The following is a 21,659-nucleotide window of genomic DNA, read 5'->3' on the forward strand; positions in this document are numbered from 1 at the left end:
GAGTCCTTTTAAGTGAAAGACGGAAGCAGAGAGTGAGAGAGTGTCACAATCATTGCTGGCTTTGAAGACAGAAGGGGGTTATGATTCAAGAAATATGGGCAGCCCCTTGAAACTAGAAAAGTCAAAAAATAAAGATTCTTCCTAAGATCGTCTAGAAAGGAATGCAGTCCTGCCAACACTTTGACTTTAGCTGAGTGAGACCTGTGTTGAAACTGACAGCCAGAACTGTAAGATAATAAGTTTGTGTTGTTTTAAGCCACAAAATTTAGGGTAATTTATTAGAGCAGCAATAGAGAACTAACAAAGCTTATTCAGTGATTGGACCAGGATGACCATCTGCTACCCTGTCTACGTAAAGGAAAGAGTGAACCCTCTCTGAAGAAAGATAGTATCATTCAGAGCATCTACAATTTTTCATATACAATGTACAGCATTAAATCAAAAACCAGGAGTTCTGGAGTTCCCATCATAGCTCAGCAGAAACTAATCTGACTAGTATCCATGAGGGCGCAAGTTTGACCCCTGGCCTCGCTCAGTGGGTTAAGGATCCAGCGCTGCCGCGAGCTGTGGCGCAGGTCACAGACACGGCTCAGATCCCGTGTTGCCGTGGCTGTATCACAGGCTGGCAACTGCAGCTCCAATTTGACCCCTAGCCTAGGAACTTCCATATGCCATGGCTGCAGCCCTAAAAAGAAAAAAAAATTAAAAACTACGTCCACCAAAAGAAAGAACTAAATAACAACAATAAAATATGAAACAAATAGAGATGATCTACAAACTGGTTTTATTAGACAGGGACTTAAAAGTGGCAATATAGTCACAAATTTGAAAAAAAGCCTGCACAAAACAGATGAAAATTTACCAATTTTGACCAGAGAACAAGAATCTATAAAAAAGAAAATCAAATAAAATTTCCAAAAGTGAAAAAGCACAACTGAAGAATGCCACAAATAGGTTTAATAGTCGCTTATAAACAGCAGATGATGAAATACAAGTCAATAAAAAATGTCCTGTTTCTCTATGAAGCATAACATTTCAGAAAAGAACAAGAGACATACAGAACACAGCAAAAAAAAAGTGTAACACATATGGAATTGAGTCCCAAAGAGAAGAACTGCAGCAGAGGCAATATTTAGATATAATAGCCAGAGATTTTACAAATGATGAAAGATAGTCTACAAACCCCACATATTAAGAAACCCTACAAGCCCCAAGCAGGATGAATACAGCAGGAACCACACCAACATATATCATGGTAAAACTGCTTGAAAACCAGTCAAAGAAAAAGAATCTTAAAAACAGCCAGAGGAAAACAGACACATAATCCTTAAAAGAGCAACAATAAAATGAACAAACTTGTAAAATAAATGATAACATAAACAAAAGACAATGAAATGACATTGTGCTCCAAAACAACAACAACAAAAAAAACAATTATTCTATGCTTTGGGAAAACAGCCTTCAAACATCAAAGAAAAACAAAGGCTTTTTCAGACAAATGGAGATGGCACTTAGCCAGCAGATAAAACTCGAAGAAACGTCAAAAAAAGGTCTTCAAATAAAACGATAAATGTGCTAGGAAATATCTTTATTTTATTCACATAAAACATTACCTGACCAAAACTAATAAAATCTAGTCTCTTTATTATTATATTAGTTTAAATACTTTGATTTAAAAATCCAGAGATGAATTTTTAACTTACTATATATAATGGTCTCCTTTGAACAGAAAACTGAAAATCAAAGTAAAACATACTACTATTAAAAAATATGTTTTAAAAAAAGAATCAACACAAAAAGGTTTATCTGTTTAAAAATGAACATGTCTGAAGCCAACTATAATGGAAAAAGTAAAAATCATTTAAAATATTGCCCAAAAAATTTTCATTTTAAAAAAATGAATATCTGGCTAGAACTAAAAAATCAAAATCATTAGTTCCATCAACTTTAATTTTGTATGAATCAATTTAAAAAGCACACATACTCTGCTCACATCTTTGTCTAAAAGTGACCCTAAAATACATACTAAGTTAGGGAGTTCCTGCTGTGGTGCAACAGGATCACTGGAGTCTTGAAAGCACTGGGATGTGGGTTCAATCCCTGGCCAGGCACAGTAGGTTGAGGATCTGTGTTGAGGCAGCTGCAGCCTAGGTCACAACTGCAGCTCAGATCTGATCCCTGGCTAGGGAACTCCCTATACCTCAGGGTGACCAAAAATGGAGAAAAAAAAAAAAGTTAAATCCTTGTGTCCTAGTGTCCTAGTGCCCATTCTCCATTGCCTGCCTTTAGTTAAACTAATTTACCATTTTTACAATTCAGTATTGAACTGTAACCTTTTTCTTTTTGACCACACCAAGGCATGTGGAAGTTCCCTGGCCTCAACTCTCAACACAGCAGTGAACCAAGGAGCTGCTGTGACAACACCAGATCCTTAATCCACTGCATCACAAGGGAACTCCCTGAACTGTAACTTTTTAAGCAGTGAAAAAACTTATATTTAAATATATATTTGTGGCATCACAGAAAATATAAAAACTTTAAGGAAAAAAACTATATTTCAATAAAGAATCCTAACATATTTCAGGTACACATTACTATAAGATTAGAATAAATTCCTTCATTTACCTAAATCTTTATAGAGGTTTAATTTGCACTGCTTCTCGTCTGTCTAACCTCCAAATTCCTGAAGATACAATTCAATGGAGAAAGACTTCTTGTAATCTCAAACACATACATTTTCTCACAGTAGTTTTCTTCTATAACCTTTCAGTTCACTTATCTTTTGCTCTGCCATCACTAGATTTAAATCCTTAAGACATTATGTTCTTGGTTGTTTTTTTTCCTTCTATTATTCTTTTGCTCACTCTACCTTTTGAAATACTCTATCCATAAAATCTACATATGGCCCTTTTTAAAGACCTTTACTGCTCCCCTTCAACAAAGTGAAGTTTGTCCATTTACTTTTACTGTTTCATAATCCACAACATAGATCATTTTTCATATTTACCAATAACATGCCTAATCTTTCATGAATTTTAGATTCTTCCAACCAATAGTTTGTTTCCACTTCGGGATGCCAGCATCCCTAACTAAATCATTCAAGCTTCTTTTTAAAGAAACAAGAGGAAGGATTAGCATTACTAAGTGGGTACTCCCCACCTACTTCTTCGAAAAGCATTCTGAATTCTCATTATGGCAGTATTGTTCCTACTGAGACTAAGAAAAATTAAGAAACCTACCCAAGGTCTCACAACCAGTAAGTGAAAAAGAAGTCAAACTGGTAATCAACCTTCAGAGCCTACATTCTTGGGTTCACTCATACTCACTACCCTAACAGTGTTGTTTCCCAGTGAAAATTACGCTTTGCCTACTGAAAGCACAGAAACCTACAGGTAATCACAAACCATATACACCCATTTATCTCCATTTTCTCAAAAAATCCAACTAAAATGATGGGGGGGGGCTAATGCACAAAGAAAAGAAGAGAGGCAATAACAGTAGCAACACAGTTCTGGCAAATAAAAAGAACAGTAACTTGGACCAGAAAAAGCCAAAATCCAACTCAGCCAACTTCAAGCAAGATGATTCACAACATAGAATCCCAAAATGGTTGGAGACATGAAGATGTCACATGTCTCTAAATACAGGGATGGAGGTAGGAGGGGTCAGAGGGTAAAAACAGGATTAGCTGAAATGTTATATTCATAAGGAGCAACTAGACTCTTCAGATACTCACTCCACTCCACCAAGCAGACATGACCACCCCTCCCCCAGAGACAAAAGACGAGAGCTGTATTTCCGTAAAGGTTAACAGAATTAAATCAAAAATACTACGTAAAACTCGGTGAATGCAGTTCCTGTTGTGGCTCAGTGTAAGAAACTTAACTAGTATCCATGAGTATCCATGAGGATGCAAGTTCGATCACTGGCGTTGCTCAGGGGCTAAGGATCTGACAATGCTAGAGGCTGCAGCACAGACTCATCTCGGATCCAACACTGCTGTGGCTGTGGTGTAGGCCGGCAGCTGCAGCACTGATTCGACCCCTACCCTGGGAACTTCCATATGCCACAGGTGCGGCCCTAAAAAGACAAAAAAAAACAAAACAAAACAAAGTGAAAAAACCCCTGAGAAACTCCAGTGGGAAATCTCACCCCACAGCCCTTCTCCAGGCCTTCCCTAGCTCAGCTCCCTGAAATCCAATACTAAGGTTCAATCTAGCAGGCAGAAGATGGCTCTTTAAGGACATATCAGGAAAATAAGACCTAAAGACACTGACATTTTGGAGTGGTCCTAATGAAAATACTATCCTCTAGTGAAACCCACCAGTCAACAAGCCATAATGAAATATACCACACTTTGAATAACCTTTTTTTTTTTTTGGCTGCCCCATAGCATATGGAAGTTCCCAGGCCAGAGACTGAATCCAAGCCACAGCTGTGGCAACACTGGATCCTTAACCCACTGTACCCAGCCAGGGACTGAACCCAAGACACTGCAGCAACCCAAGGTGCTTCAGAGACTGCTGCATTTTGTTTCTGCTGTGCCACAGCAGGAACTCCTCAGTGACTTTTTATGTGCCTCATTCTTTAATATGAACAGAGTTAAAGGAATTCCCATTGTGGTGCAGTGGAAACGAATCCAACCAGGAACCATGAGGCTGCAGGTTCAATCCCTGGCCTCGGTCAGCAGGTTAAGGATCTGGCATTGCCCTAAGCTGTGTCGCAGACGTGGCTTGGACCCTGCATCTGTGGTTGTGGTGTAGGTTGGCAGCTGTAGCTAAGATTTGACCCCTAGCATGGGAACCTCCATGTGCCGCGAGTGCAGCCCTAAAGAGTGGGAAAAAAAGAAGAGAGTTAAGGATCAATAGAAAACACTTGAGGAAAACTTCCTAAAAGAAAATCAGAGATCAAAGCAAACACCAACCAAAAAAAAAAAAAAAAGGCAAACAAAAACCTTGGAGGAAAGAGAAATAATTCAGAGATAAAAATTTTTAATATGACTAATTTTTTCAGATGTATAAGGAAAAGGAAAGCTCTTAAAGAATGAGTTGACATTAAAAGGAATATTCAGGAGTCCCTGCTGTTGCTCAGCAGGTTAAAAACCTGACATAGTGTCCTGAAGGATGTAGGTTTGAGCCCTGGCGTCAGTCAGTGGGTCAAGGATGCCATCTTGCCACAAGCTATGGTGTAGGTTGCAGACATGGCTCAGATCCTATATTGCTGTGGTTGTGGTGTAGGCCAGCAGCTGCAGCCCCTCTTCAACCCCCAGTCTGGGAACTTCCATATGCCGCAGGTATGGCCATCTGAAAAAAGTGGGGGGGAGGGATATTCAGAAAGTAAGAAAGAATTCTTGAGAACTAGGATTGGAAAATAAGTAGGATATATCATCCAGAGAGGAGGCCAAAAAAGCAAAGAAATAGAAAAGGAGAGAAAAAAGAAAATTAGAGGATTCATTCAAAATATAAATATAAAAATAACATTAAAAAAAGGGGAAAATTTATTAAAGAAATAATACGATTTCTCAGAACTAAAAGATGTGAGTTTTTAGATTAAAAGTGTCAAAGTTCCCATCATGGCTCAGCGGAAACGAATCTGACTAGTATCCATGAGGATGCAGGTTCAATCCCTGGCCTTACTCAGTGGGTTGAGGATCCAGCATTGCCATAAACTCTGGTGTAGATTGCAGACCCAGCTCGGATCCCAAGTTGCTGTGGCTGTGGTGTAGGCCAGCAGCTACAGCTCTGATTTGTCCCCTAGCCTGGGAACGTCCATATGCTGCAGGCGCAGCCCTAAAAAGACAAAAAAAAAAAAAAAAGTGTCCACAACAATTAATTTAAAAGACCTACCCAAAGGCGCATTGTTATGAAATTTCAAAATACCAATATTAAAGAAAAAACTAAAAATACCTCAGGGACAAAGAATGAATCAAGACATAAAAATAACACCATATGTCAACAGCAACACAAAACCAGAAATTAAAAAGCAATGCCTGCAAATCTGAGATAAAATGGTTTCATTCTAAAATCCTATATTTTCAGACAGGTAAGATCTAAAAGAATAAAAAATGCATCTTTCTGAGGGAGGATAGTGCAAATTGCACTCTGCCAAAATAAGTAAATAGAAAAAAAACAACGATATGAAAATCAAGGGGGGTTCCTGTCGTGGCTCAGCGGCAACAATTCTATTATCCGTGAGGACGAAGGCCTCACTCAGTGGGTTAAGGATCTGGCATTGCTGCGAGCTGCAGTATAGGTCACAGATACGGCCTGGATCCCACATTGCTGTGGCTATGGTGTAGGCCAGCAGATACAGCTCCAATTTGAGCCCTAGCCTGGGAACTTCCATATGCCAAGAGTGTGGTCCTAAAAAGCTAAATATATACATAATAATACAAATCAATAAACTCAAGGAGTTCCCATTGTGGCTCAGCAGTTAACGAACCTGACTAGTATCCATGAGGACTCTGGTTCCATGCCTGGCCTCGCTCAGTGGGTTAAGGATCCAGCGTTGCCATGAGCTACGGTGCAGGTCACTGACGTGGCTTGGATACCCCATGGCTACGGCTGCGGTGTAGGCCAGTGGCTACAGCTCTGATTGGACCTCTAGCGTGGGAGCTTCCATATGCCGCGTGTGCAGCTCTAAAAAGACAAAAAAAAAAAAAAAAAAGAAAGTAAACTCAATATAGGAAGGACAGGAGTTCCCGTCGTGGCGCAGTGGTTGAAGAATCCGACTAGGAACCATGAGGTTGCGGGTTCGGTCCCTGCCCTTGCTCAGTTGCTGTGGCTCTGGCGTAGCAGGCCGGTGGCTACAGCTCCGATTCGACCCCTAGCCTGGGAACCTCCATATGCCGCGGGAGCGGCCCAAGAAATAGCAACAACAACAACAACAACAACAAATATATATAGGAAGGACACAATTCCCATATCAAAAATACTGGAATCAAGAAAATAAAGACAAACCACAGACTGAGAGAAAAAACTCCTAAAATATATATGTAATAAAGTACTGTTATCCAAAATATACAAAGAACTCTTAAAACTCAGCAAGAAAACAAACAACCCAAATAAAAAATGGACCAAAGATCTTACAAGATACCTTGCCAAAGAAGATATACAGATGGCAAATAAGCATATAAAAAGATGCTCCATATCATAGATGATCAGAGAAATGCAAATTAAAACAGTGAGATAACCACTACATACCTAATAGAATGGCCAAACTCGGAGTTCCCTTCGTGGCTCAGTGGTTAATGAATCTGACTAGGAACCATGAGGTTGCAGGTTCGATCCCTTGCCTTGCTCAGTGGATTAAGGATCCAGCGTTGCCGTGAGCTGTGGTGTAGGTTGCAGACGTGGCTCAGATCCCAAGTTGCCTTGGCTCTGGCATAGGCCAGCGGCTGCATCTCTGATTCAACCCCTACCTACCCTGAGAAGAACCTCCATATGCCTCGGGAGTGGCCCAAGAAATGGCAAAAAAAGACAAAAAAAAAAAAAAGAATGGCAAAACTCCACAATACTGATCAAACTCTGGTAAGAAAGTAGAGCAACAGGAATTCTCATTCATTCCTCTTGAGAATGCAACTGGCACAGCCAGTTTGGAAGATAGTTTGGGCATTTCTTACAAAACTAAACATACTCTTATAACATTCACCATACAACCAAGCAATTGTGCTCCTTGGTACTTACCCAAATGAGTGGAAAACTTATGTCCACACAAAAACCTCCACCCGTAGTTCCCACTGTGGCAGCGGCAACAAGCCTGACTAGTATCCATGAGGATGCAGGTTCATTCAATCCCTGGGCTGTGGCGTAGCAGTTCAGTGTGCTGTGCTGCCAGGAGCTGTGGTGGCGGTCACAGACGAAACTCAGATCTGGCATTGCTGTGGCTGTGGCCCACAGCTGTAGCTCCAATTCGACCCCTAGCCTGGGAACTTCCATATACTGCAGGCATGACCCTAAAAAGAAAAAGAAAAAGAAAGAAAAGAAAAAAAAAAAAAAAAAAACCTGCACACAGATATATATAGCTGCTTCATTCATACCTGCCAAAACCTAGAAGCAATCAAGATGTCCTTTGGTAGGTGAATGGATAAATAAACTGTGGTGTCCTGACAATGGTTTTGCACCCTGTGGCTCTGTTGAGCTTATTAGATCTAATTGATTTTTGTGCATTCCTTAAGATTTTCTACATACAAGATAGTCATTCCTCCATGTCCTTGGATGCAGAACACACAGGTACAGAGGGCTGATCATATATACTACACTACTCTATATAAAGAACTTGAGCATCCACAGATTTTGATATCTGCAGGGATATCAAACTGATATTGCACTGGAACCAATTCCCATGGATACCAAGAAGCAACTGTATATAATCTAAAAGTAAAGACGGATTTACTACTTCTTTTCTTATATGGATGCCTTTACTTTTCTTTCTTGCTTAACTGCACTGGCTACAACCTCCACTACACTGTTGAACAGAAACAGAAAAAGACTTTTTTCTCCTAATCTTAAAGAAAAATTTTTGGTCTTTCAAAAGTAAGTATGATACTAACTGAGAATGTTTTATAGATGTCCTTTAACAGGTTGAGGAAATTCTTTATTCCTAGTTTATTGAGTATTTTCATCATCAAAGTGGGTTGCATTTTTGTCAAATGCATTCTCTGCATCCATTAACAAGACTGTGTTTTTTATTCTTTGTTCTATTAATATGGTTCATTACACTGATTGATTTTTGCACTCCCACTTGGTCATGGTATACAATACTTCCTATATGTTGCTATATTTGCTTAATTATTTTGTTGAGGATTTCTGTAGCTGTATTCGTAACAATACTGGCCTATAGTTTTCTAGTGATATCTTTGTCTCATTTTGATAGCAGAGTAATACTGGCCTCAGAGTTAAGAGTTGGAAAGCGACACTTCCTCTTCTATTTCTTAGAAGGATTGTTAATTCATCTTTAAACATTTGATAGAATTCATCAGTGAAGCCATTTTGGCCTGGACTTCTCTCTTGGGGAAGTTTTTTGATTACTAATTCAATCTATTTTTTCATGTCTTTTCAGATTTTCTATTTCTTCTTAAGTCATTTTTAGTAGTTGTATCTTTCTAAGAATATGTCGATTTCATCTAGCTTAACTAATGTATTATCTGAGAATTATACACAGTTTTCTCTTATAATTTCTCTTATTTTTGTAAGATAGCAGTGATGTCCTCTACTTCAGTCCAGAGTCTAGAAATTTGAGTCTTCTTGTATTTTCCTGTTCTAAATAAAGGCCGTCACTTTTGTTGATCCTTATGAACAACCAATTTTGGGTTTCATTGATTTTCCTCTATTGTTGTTCTATTCTCCATTTTCATTTACTTCTGCTCTAGTCTTTTTTATTTCCTCCCTTTCCTGCTTTGAGATTAGTTTGCTCTTCTTATAGTTTCTCAAGATGTAAGGTTATATCACTGATTTGAGTTTTGCTTTGTCTTTTCTTTTTAGGGCCACACCTGTGGCACATGGAAGTTCCCAGGCTAGAAGTTGAAATCAGAGCTGCAGCTTCTGGGCAATGCCACAGCCATAGCAACACCAGATCCGAGCCTCATCTGTGACTATAGCCATTGTCTACGGCAATGCCTGATCGTTAACCCACTGAGCAAGGCCAGGGATCAAACCCGAATCCTCATGTATATAATAGGCCACTTAAACCAATGAGCCATGATGGGAACTCATGATATTTTTTTAATACAGGTGTTTACAGATATAAATTTCCCTCTAAGCACTGCTTTAGCTGCATTCTGGAAGTTCACTATGCTGTATTTTTGTTCTCATTTGTCTGAAAGTATTTCCTTACTCCCTTGTGATTTCTTCTTTGACCCACTGGTTATTTAGGAATGTTTTGCTTCATTTCTATGTATTGCGAATTTTTCAGATTTTCCTCTGTTATTAACTTCTAATTTCATTCCACTGTGGCCAAAGAACAAATTTTGTATTATTTCAATACTTTTAAATTTATTGGCGCTTATTTAATGCCTTAATGTACAGTCTGTGCTAGAAAATATTTTTATGTATACTGGAATATGAATTCTGCTATTGCTGTGGTGAAGTTTTCTGTAAATATGTATTGAGTCTTATTGTTTATAGTATTGTTCACATCTTCTATTTCTTGTTGACCATCTGCCTAGTTGTTCTAATCCATTACTAAAAGCATTTGTCTCTATTACTATTGGATTTTCTAGTTCTCCCTTCAATTCTGTCAATTGCTTCATGTATTTTAAAGCTCTGCTAAGTGCATGTTTATAAGTCTAGGTCTTCCTGATGGAATGACCCTTTTATCTTTATAAAATGTCCTTTATATTTAGTAATTTTTGTCTTAAAATCTATTTTATCAGATATTAGTACAGCCATTCCAACGCTTTTTTTAGGTACTGCTTGCACTGTTCATCTTTTTCTATCCTTTTACTTTCAATTGATTTGGGTCCTTGAATCTAATATCTTTTATAAACAACATACAGTTGGTTTGTCATTGAAATCTTAAATAAAAAGTTATAAATAAATAAGGCCAAAATACATAGAAAGACATATTGTAGATATTGAAGAAGCTACTGTAAAGACAAAATATTTAAGAACAGCCATTAAGTTTTCAAAAAAAAGGAAAACTTACCCCATCAGATATCATAACAAATTATAAAGTTTTCTTCTTTTTTTTTTTTTTTTTTGCTTCTTAGGACCACAGCCTCGATATATGGAGGTTCCCACGCTAGGGGTCTAATCAGAGCTACAGCTGCCAGCCTACACCACGGCCACAGCAACAGCAGATCCGAGCCTCGGTCTGCAACCTACACCACAGCTCATGGCAATGCCAGATCCTTAACCCTCTGAGCAAGGCCAGGGAACAAACCCCCACCTCATGGTTCCTAGTTGAATTCATTTCCGCTGCACCGTGACAGAAACTCCATAAAGTTTTACAACTAATATATTAACAGTATTTGTAGAACAGACAAATACATTGGTAAAAAAAGAAGAGAATCCCGAAAAAGACCCATGTTCATATGGATGGATGGATGGATAGATAGATAGATAGATAAAGATAGATGCATGTATGTGTATAATTTTAAATCAATGGGGAAAGAATGGATTATTCAATAAAAAGTATTAAAACAAGGGCTTCTATTTGGAAGAAAATAAAATAAGATTACCTCCCACAGTCAAAACTAAACCTAGCTGCATTACATGAAACTAAAAATTGCTATAAAATAGGAGTTCCCGTCGTGGCGCAGTGGTTAACGAATCCGACTAGGAACCATGAGGTTGTGGGTTCGGTCCCTGCCCTTGCTCGGTGGGTTGGCGATCCGGCGTTGCCGTGAGCTGTGGTGTAGGTTGCAGACGCGGCTCGGATCCCGCGTTGCTGTGGCTCTGGCGTAGGCTGGTGGCTACAGCTCCGATTCGACCCCTAGCCTGGGAACCTCCATATGCCGCGGGAGCGGCCCAAGAAATAGCAACAATAAAAACAACAACAACAAAAAAAGACAAAAAAAAAAAAAATTGCTATAAAATAGTAGAAGCATAACCTATAATAATGACAATGGGAAGATTTTTCTAGGCAATACACAAAAGTCAGTTTTTAAATTTCTGTATGATAAAAGACACCATACATAAACTTGATGCAACATTAAATTAATGCAATTAAAGCCTATGGCTTGAGAGAAGGAGTACAAGAGTGAATTCACTTCCAAGTCCACCACTTCAAACTCCACCGTCAAGCAAGTTGATTTAGGAGTTCCCTGGTAGCAGAGTAGGTTAAGGATTTTTTTTAACAATTTTTAAATGAAGATAATAATTCCTACATATATATATTGTTTTTCTTTTTTGGCTGCACTGGGGCATGTGGAGATCCTGGGCCAGGGATCAGATCTGAGATGCAGTTGCGACCTATGCCACAGCTGTGGCAATCCCAGATCCTTAGCCCACTGAGCTGGACAGGGGATCAAACCTGTATCCCAGTGCTCCAGAGATACCACCATCATTGCGCCACATTGGGAACTCCTCATAATATATTTTAAAGTTAAATGAGATAACCTGAAGCTATAAAAGCATCTGGTATGAGGTCTGGCATGTTATAAAGATTTGTTCTTCCTGTTTCAACTTAAGTTGATACTACATTAAATGATTAATTAAAAGCTGCAATAAGAAATAGCTGGGTTCCTATATTTTGGTTCAAGAAAAGACTTTTTTTTTTTTTTTGATCTTTGTCTTTTTAGGGCCGTACCCGAGGCATATGGAGGTTCATAGGCTAGGGATCAAATCAGAGGTGCAGCTGCTGGCCTACACCACAGCAACACAAGATCCGAGCAGCATTTTCGACCTATACCACAGCTCATGGCAATACAGGATCCTTAACCCACTGAGCAAGGCCAGGGATCGAACCCGCAACCTCACGGTTCCTACTTGGATTCACTTCCACTGCACCACGACAGGAACTCCAAAGACTATTTTATAATTCCATTGTACCACTTCTGAGATAAAAACACATTTTGCTTCATCTCTTGCCCACTATATTTTTCCTATATACAGCACTAGTTATTAAGAGTATATACATGTTCTAAAGATGGCAGGAAGGTAAAGTGGAAAACCAGCCAGGATTGGCACCAGCTTAATAGCAAAACATTATATCTATATGGTGTGTTCCTGAATATAAGTATATATTTTTAAAGTATATATTTTAAAATATATATTTTTTATTACAATGTCTCTCACCCATTAAAACCTTTCACACTAAAACATCTTTTAAGATGTTTATCCTAAGTTACTGAACAAGGACCACAGCTAAAATACAATCTACAAACAAAAAAAACCTTCAGAATGATGCAAGATAAACATTGTTTAAGGATTAAAAAAAATAAATGCATCAGATAAAGACTCAATATTTTTATCTGATTGAATTAGAGCAAAAATCTTTCACAATTCAAAAAGCACTAATTTATTCAACTTTTTGTTTCAAACAAAATATTCTCTTCCTGAGTGAACCAAATGTTTATATATAGGAAAAGCACAATTTTTATTAAATTTTATAAAATGTTAAAGAGCAACTACACACACAATTTAGGGCCCAAACAAATGTTGGTCAAAATGGAAAATTCCTTACTTAAAAAAAAGTACTCTTGGACACATTTACTTTCCTGTAGATTTTAAATGAACAAGATTTTGACCTTTAGACTGGTTTTTAAAAAACTGAGAGCCCCAAATTACACAATGATATGTGCTTTCCAATCTAAAAACAAAACGAAATGTTCACAGGAATGTAAAAGTAACCACTGACTTGATTCAAATTACTAGAGACAATGTTGCAACTGCAACATCCTTTTCTCCCTATTTCAACCAGACCTCCTCTTCTTTTCCTTAACAATACAACAGGAAAATTAATGTTTAAAGCTTAAACTGGCAAAATTTTTCTTCAGCAAGAACTGCCATTTACATTAATTCCACAATACTCAAAGCAGTTATGTCCACATGCCAGACTTAAATGCCACAAGATTCATTTGTGAAGGAGAATAAAAATAGGAATTAGTTTTAAAAACAGCAAATAGATCAGGACACTACAAGGAATAAAAAAGCCCAGCCCTCACAAATCTTCTCTTTTGATACAAACATTTCAATGTATCACTCACAAACATGCACAATGCTCATAAAAGTTTCTCTTACACATAAGGCATGTGAATAAAAAGACTTCTGAAATATTATTCTCAAATGCAATAGAAACCTATACCCTGTAATGAGGTTATAGGGAAATTTTAAAAATTAAGAACATGAATAATGAAGATTTTTATTTCTTGGCATTCTTGCCGCTGATGCAAAACTAATCTAGTCCCACAAATGTACACAAGATACTGGAGTCTCCTGAATCTTGGTTTCTCTTCCCAATTTGCAGCCAAAGGTAAACGGAATACTGGAAACAACTCTTGAAAAAATCCCTAACATCTTAATTAACAGAAAAGAGATATTATACTCAAGTGTAACATTCACTATAATATTCCATACAACTTAATCAGTATCTTTTCCTCTTATTTTATATTCAATGATTCCTTTATTTCAAAAACAAGGATAGCACGTGATTTGTGACCAACACCAGTGGTTAGAAGCATTTCCAAATCACTTCTCTCAACTTTTTTCTTTTCATGAAATTTAACATGTGAAACAGAGTACAAAGCCACACTCTCCAAACAAAAATATGCTGCGATTATATCATTACCCAGTAATAGATGGGTCATATTAATAAAAATTTCACCAAAAAAAGCAAAACTTCCTAAGGTACACTTCAAAAATTACTTCCTTGGCCACACAGTCCTGGAATCTAAACTGCAAAGCTGTCCTAAACAATCCATTTGTAACTCCTCTGAGTCCAGTCAAATCACGTCCAACATACAAGTTTTTACAATGCCAACAACAGCAATCAAACCAGGTGCATCTTTTTACAAGCAATAGCCCTAATCTCAAATAATATTAACATTAAAAAACGAAAAACAAAGGCCATTCTCTTAGACATACGAGTTCCTTAGCTTCACAATAGTTTCCTTTTCACAGAAAAGAAAATGGCAAATCAAATTAACAGCGATAACGATGAGAACAGCTAGTTCCCAGGGAGAGGATGCAGGAATTTACTACCGAGGCTTGGCCCAGAGATCAGCGGGCACACACACACACATCAATGTTCAAGGGACGCTTTCAAGACATGTCACAATCTAACGGAAGTTTGAAGGCCTTATTTTTAAGGCCTAAGGACAATCCTACGAAAGCGCTGTAAAAGACAACCTAGTAAAACTCCATTCTCCAAAACAATTCTTGAGTTTCCTACGATGCACGAAACCGAAAGAGCCCGTGCTGTAGACACTCTCACTCAGGACCGCCGCCTCTCAAGGGAGGGAGGCCAGCCCAAGTGAATCAGAGTGCCACCACGTCAGTTTCTGTGACAGATGCACAGGGAGCATCCGAGTGTGATCCCGGCCCTCTCGGGCCGACGCTGCTGGAAGAGGAACAGAAATACAATCTTCAGGGTCCTCCTACTTCCGTTTTCAAAACAGATATGCACTCTTTCTCCTAGTCTTCACCCTTCAGAGCCCAGCACCTCTCGGCAGCGGTGCCACCTTCAAAGAGCTTAAGTGGGAAAAAAAAAAGCCTATAGTCTCGGACCGCGGTCGATAGAATGCCGTTGGTCAAAGCACTCCCACCCTTGGACTCCCGTGCAAATCAACCGCCAGCGCCTTCCTAAGGGTCCCCCAGGCAGGGGACACGCCAGCAGCAGAAGTCGAGGTCCCCAACTGACCCCCACTCCCTACTCCCCGGGGTAAGGGGAGCGGAAAAGCGCAAAGAGGAACTAAGTGAACTGCAGGAGGGTGCCCAGCAAGCTCCCTCAAAGAGGGGTTGGGGTGGGGTGGAAACGAAAAAGGAGCGGAAGGAAGGGGAAAGGATGAGAGGCAAGAGGAAGGGGACGAGAGCGCGCACCAGCAAAGGGCACGAGTCTTCGGGGACGCGGTTGCACCCCAGTTCCTCCGAGGCGGTGCTCTCGGCCTCTCCGGTGCTCCGCCCCGGCCAGAGGGCGAGGAAGGGGGATAAAGAGGAGACGTCCCCCTCCTGGACCAGCCTCGCCCCTTGCTAAGGGACTGTCGGGGCTGTAGTGCCGCCGCCGCACACCGCCCCCCCCACACACACACACACACAAACCAGGATCGGGAGCGGCCGCAACGGCCGGCCGCCCCGTCGGAGGGCGCGGACTGAATGGCCCCACTGAGCGTTTCGCGGGTCGGCTTTCACGCCCCCACCGCTGGGGAAGGCAGCTCCGGGTGACGTCGGCCCAGAGCTGGGCGGCCGCGCTGGTTACCTGAAGCGGGGAGAGTCCTTCAGACACTCCTCGAAATCCACAGTCATCTTCATCCTGCCTCCGCCTCGCCTAGCCTTGGAAGAGCCGAGGGAGCCGCCGGAGCGGCCGCACTGGGGACCCAGACGGCGACGGCGAGCGCACGGCCGCGACTAGCGCTGCGCGGAACTGCGGAGGGCGCCTAGTCCGCTGATCATAGCAGCCGCGAAAACGGCGGCTTCAGCGAAGGCTCTTCAGGCCCCAGTCCGGCCCCTCTTCCTCCCGCCCCCAGCAGAGCCCGGTCTTCAGGGAAACCGCCTGGGAGTGACAGCCTCCGCCAGCCAGCCACGAACAGGCGGCCAGTAGGCGGGGCTTCCGGTAGCACCGCCTGCGGGCGCTCGGGCAACGCGCCTGAGCGACGGCAACGCGAGCCAATGAGCAGCGCGACCGTGGGAGCCTTCTGGCCACTTACGTCCCGGAGGGCCAGGCGTCGTTAGGCGGGACGCACCGGTTGCTGGGAGGCCGGCGGCTGAGGCTCCTAGGGAAGGAAGTCACGTGGCTGCGCGCCGAGCTTCCCCCGGAGCCCCCGCCTCTTCTCCAGCTTTTCCAGCCCCGCCCTGCTGAGCTGCTGACGCGGAGGGGCCGCCTCCTGCAGGTCTGAGGAAGGAGAGTCGCTTTTTAAGGCAGCTTTGGCAGAAATCTGAAAAGGTTAAGAGTATAAATTATAAAAGGAAGAGGTTGGCTGGGCCACTACTTCCTGTCACTTTAGAGAAACTGAGGCCAGGAGAGGCGCGAGGGTAACTCCCTCGGTAAAATACATCTCTCACTTACTGGCTTCATCACTTAATAATTTGGAAGTATCACCCATGTATATATTTTCATATAATCAGAGACTACTTTTGAAGGTTCTGGTTATTTGGAGTAGTCATGAAAAGATCAGAAGGATTTAGACAGGTATGAAAGGTAGGGCGTTTCGTGTGGAGGAACCACTTTCAAAACCACAGAAGACATTCCTCCTTACTGACGCCTTTCTCAGTAGCCTTTGCCAGTTCCAAGATGATAGGGTTGTGAGAATTGCAGACTCACTTACTCCAACCTGCAGCACCTGCCCTCTGATCCACGATTTTTCTACGAGCCACTGCTAGAAAAATCAGATATTCATCATCTGATCCTAACAATAATCCCACAACCTCATACTTCTGATTCTTAGATGTCATCAATTTTAAGAAGTACCATGGAGATATTTTCTTTAAGTATATACTTTTAAACCCAACCTAAAAAGCATATCCATAAATATACACAGGGAGGGTGCTCAAACAGCATAGTGGCTCTGGAGGTAGACTTCCTGGATTTGTCTGCTAGCTTTTCCACTGCAAAATGAAGGTAATACCACGAATCTCATAGAGTTGTCCTGAGGCCGAATAGATATAAACACTAAAGGCACAGTGCCACATAGTAATCATTCAGTAAATGTTGGCTGTTATCATAATTGGACCACTTTCTTCTTCAGTACAATAACCAAAGGTTAAGTCTTCTCACTTCCACTGCCTGAAGTCATATATTATATAACGCTTTTGACAATGTGGCTAAGTATTGCATGATGGCATGCTCTTTTCAAAACCTATGGTTATATCTTGATCTCCTTTAGAAATTAACAGCATAATTTTGAGACATTTCAAATAACATACAAGCGTTATGTTTCTTCTTGGGTTATGAACTTGGTTTCTTTTTTTTTAATTGAATTCCATATTCCTAGAATCTACACAGCTTCTCTTAACAACTAGAAACTATTGACAGTTAAACCTTCAATGTCCTCAGACACTTCAGTTGGTCAAGACAACCTTTTCAAGATTTGTAACTTCTATGTCAAGTTTAGGGAGTTAGCCATTTCTACATTAAATTGTATTCCTAATGCATGACAACTAATCTATATATACAATAATACAGATTATTATATACTACATATATCATATATATACACACACACACACAACATTGTTACAATGATTGAACACAATGTAAAGACACCTAAAATGACACTTTGAGATTCAAATTAAAATTCAACTGCATGACACCATCAGTGCAAATAACTCAACTAAGCTAATTATCAAATGAACATCTTTCTGTGGATGGCTCAGTTTACATATACTCAGTGATAACACTGTCACAATCTTCCTTTGCCCTCTGGTAAAGCAAGCCTTTGGAGCCTATTTAAGATAGGTCCTAAATTGAGAAATATTAAAAATAAGATAGGATAGGAATACTGAGTCTTAGAGTAGAAGAACTATAATAATATTATTTATTATAATAATGGAAACCTCAAGATCTAGAAATAACCTGCTAAGAGTCTCAAGCCACATGATGCCAGACTCTGACTACAACTGCCCACTCTCCCTTTAGAATTCGACCTTTGCAGTTGTGGCCCTGTCTGCTCGTGAAGCACTTCCTTTTTTCCTCTCTTCTGTAAAATGCAGCTCAAATGCCATCTCTTTTAGGAAGCCTTCTCTGCTTGCTGAAATATAGACCTCTCTTCTCAACACACAGTGAAAGTTTGTTACCAGGCCCAGTCTACACTCTTAAAGGATGTAAATGATCGAAACTTAAATCTCTTCCAAATTCTTCTCCCCAGATCCGTTTCTTCCTCCAAACCCTCTGGAATCCTGCATATTCATAGCCCTTCCCAGAATGCTTCTGATTTCCTCTGAGAATACTTCTGACTATACACCCCCTCAAGCAGAGCTTGTTCAGTACCCGCTCCCTGATCCTTCTGGGCCAGGATACATAGTCAGCAAGAGTCTAACTCTTGACAGCAAACACAATTTATATTCCACCTTCATGTAAGAATTTTTTTCATCGAGGTTACTATCATCTAACTAAACTGCTGTCTTCCTTTCCTCATTGCTGTTATCCACCAATTTTCTAGTAACTCCCTGCATTAGCCTGGCTAATTGCACTGAAAATTATCTCAAGTAAAGGGAGCTATGATGAGGGTAACCATGAGTTACTGGAACTGGGAGGCCCAGGAACCCAGGCATCTCTGAGCACTGGTTTCCCTCTCTTAGCAGCTGTATCTGCTCTCTTTCTCACCTATTCCTCAATTCCCACCAAGTTTCCTCTCTATTCCCTTAGGGGTTCTGTTCCCCTATGAACCTGGCTTTCATGCAAGCCCTCATTAGGGCTTCAACAAGTTGGTTGTCAGATAGCTACGGGGGCCAAGCAGATAATGTAAATGAGTGAAACTGGCCACGTGTAAGCATATGGCGTGGGGGAGGAGGCCCTGTGTTCCACTCAGCTTCAGTCAGTTTTTGCCATACCAGACCTTCAAATTTTATAAAAGAAGCCAAATAGCCAGATTGCAATATGAAACCTTCCAATTTTCAAATATTGGTAACTCATTCAAAATACTAGAAAACATTGCACAGGTCACAAAAAGGTTTCAGGGCCACTGCAACTTCTGCTATGTATTTCTCGACAATTCTTGATGTAGCCTTTCCACCTACATTCCCCAAGCTTATCATTTTAATCTGTTTCCCAGTTCCCAGATCCCAGGAGAAAATCTGATGAACCCAGGTCATCTTTTCATGACAGGTCACACAGGTCTCTGGGGAGCCAACAGAAGACCAGGATCATTCAACTTAGTCATTTGTACAGGAATAGGGTCAGGATGGGGAATGCAGGACAGCTGACTGCTGGACAAGGCAGTTTCGCTAAAAGAAGGTGTCAACGGTCAGGTCCCATAAAATACAGCTAGTAAACTCTCATCTAAGACTTTGACCTCTGACTCACAGCCCTCCACCCCAACTCCTATCCTCAGCTCAGGTGATTTCAACATCCGCTCATTCTTTCTTTGTTCAGTAACATCCACTGAGCATGTGCTCTGGCCAAACCCTATGGTAAGGTTTACAGGTGAAATAAACAGCATTTCCCATCTAGGGCTGTCAGACTGGAGCTGGGAACATGGGATGTGTTCTGGACTAGGAGCATGCACAGGGGCTACTCCTACTCTGATGGTCATTTCACCTAGGGAAGGAAATACGGTTTCTCATACCTCTGCAGATATGAGGAATCTTGAACAAGTAAGATCCAAAAGAAGACGAGGAAGATCTTTCCAAGGACCTTTAATCACAGAGAACTATGTGACTAAAGCACAGAGGTAAACAGTGACCAGATACTAAGGACCTTGTCTGCCACATGAAGGAATTTGTATCTTAGGGCAATGGGAAGCCATTGGAAGAACTTAAGCCTGGGAGTGAGATCTGATTAGAATTTTAAGGGAGAGCAGGGCTTTCAGGACAAAGGCTCAGCAACTTTGAGGTTTTCAGTCAAGGAGAGTGCAGTCAAGAGATGTTTAGGTTCTGGGAGCCAACTGAATATGAGGGATGAAATAAAGACCAAACTCCTAGGATGACTCCAGTTTCAGGTTTGGGTGACTGGTGGAAGGTGGTGCCATTCACACAGAGAGAAGAAAAGTTATCTCTTTGTCTCAAAATCTGTCACTCCAGAAAGTCTTTAAATGTTCCCACGTTAAATTTTGTCTCACCCGGAACATTCTATGCACAAGCTCAACCTTCAGTTTTCCTGCTGTCTCACTCACACATATTCACTTCACACCCCCAGACTCTCTTTCAGGCTGTTGGTATCCACCAACAGTGGATGGAGATGTCTTTCTCCATCACTTCAACAATTTTTTTTTTTAATTTTTGTGTGTGTTTTAATTATAGTTGATTTACAGTGAACAAGGTTTTTTTTTTTTTTGGTCTGTTTTTTAGGGCCACACCCACAGCATATGGAGGTTTCCAGGCTAGGGGTGGAATCAGAGCGGAGCTGTAGCTGCCTGCCTACACCACAGCCACAGCCACGCCAGATCTGAGCCATGTCTGCAAACTACACCACAGCACACGGCAACGCCAGATGCTTAACCCACTGAGCGAGGTCAGGGATTGAATCTGCGTCCTTATAGATGCTAGTCAGATTGTTTCTGCTGAGCCATGACAGGAACTCCAATATATTTTTTTTTTTTGACCATGCCCCATACCTCTCCCTAGGTTTATTCTCTGGCTATTTCACACATCCAGCATCCAGAGATTTCCTTCATGATGCCACTTCCCTAATTGAGCAATACTGGAGACAATTTATCTTTTAAAGCAATAGGAGTCATTGGAAAAGTTTTAGCGGTGGAGTATGATGTGATCCAGTTTGTATTTTCAAGGGGGTTAGCTAGGCAAGGGCTGCAGGCTTATAGGGCTACAACTCTGTATCACTCCATTACTGTATCACAAGACCTGGGTGCTCCTTAGGATTTTCAACTGTCTTTGTATTATTTATCTGCTGCAGATCCTTGGTGTCCTAACACAATGGCTATTCCCAAACTTTGTCACCCAAGCTGTGGCCCACCCCTTCATGATATGTAGATAATTCTGCCCCATCACAAAGAACATAGGAGTCATTAGGCAGGAATACTCTTTCCAACCCTGCCCTACAAACTCATCTCCATTCTCATCTGCCTTATGTCTCACTTACCTGTCTCAGAGGAAAGCATATCTCTTCGTTGTGCTCCAGACCTCACCCCTTCCAAGCTCCTCTGGGAAATGGTCTTTCTTGTTATCCTCACCCCTTCTCTCAACTGACCTTTCTTTTCTTTTTGAAGAACAGATAAATAGAAGCATATATCCTCTGTATCAGAGAGGATCATTTTTGTTATAAGAAAAATTATTTGAGTACGGCAAAAATAAAGAGTTCGTGGTAAAATAGGATGATTTCATCCCGAATGGGGATGGCAGGCTTTCCGTAGACCATGAGAAGTAGTTGGAACTAGAGCCTGTAAAGGC

At 40.9% G+C, this 21,659-nt stretch overlaps 1 protein-coding gene across 13 annotated transcripts in view; it reads right to left on the minus strand.

Annotated features, from left to right (window-relative positions):
• The window catches only part of ACAP2 (ArfGAP with coiled-coil, ankyrin repeat and PH domains 2), a 156,146-nt gene extending 140,033 nt beyond the window's left edge, over positions 1–16,113 (minus strand). For all 13 annotated transcript variants that reach the window (XM_021070084.2, XM_021070080.2, XM_084990742.1 and 10 more), the window contains exon 1: positions 15,856–16,113. In XM_021070084.2, the coding sequence (XP_020925743.1) occupies positions 15,856–15,908 (53 nt within the window). In that variant the 5' untranslated portion in view covers positions 15,909–16,113. The remainder of the gene's footprint in view (positions 1–15,855) is intronic.
• Between the last annotated feature and the right edge of the window lie 5,546 nt (positions 16,114–21,659).

Source organism: Sus scrofa, chromosome 13 (assembly GCF_054392235.1).
Source record: "Sus scrofa isolate SSC_HxYL_T2T_F1_AM1 chromosome 13, Sscrofa_HxYL_maternal_Yorkshire_Landrace_v2.0, whole genome shotgun sequence".
Lineage (NCBI taxonomy): Eukaryota > Metazoa > Chordata > Mammalia > Artiodactyla > Suidae > Sus > Sus scrofa.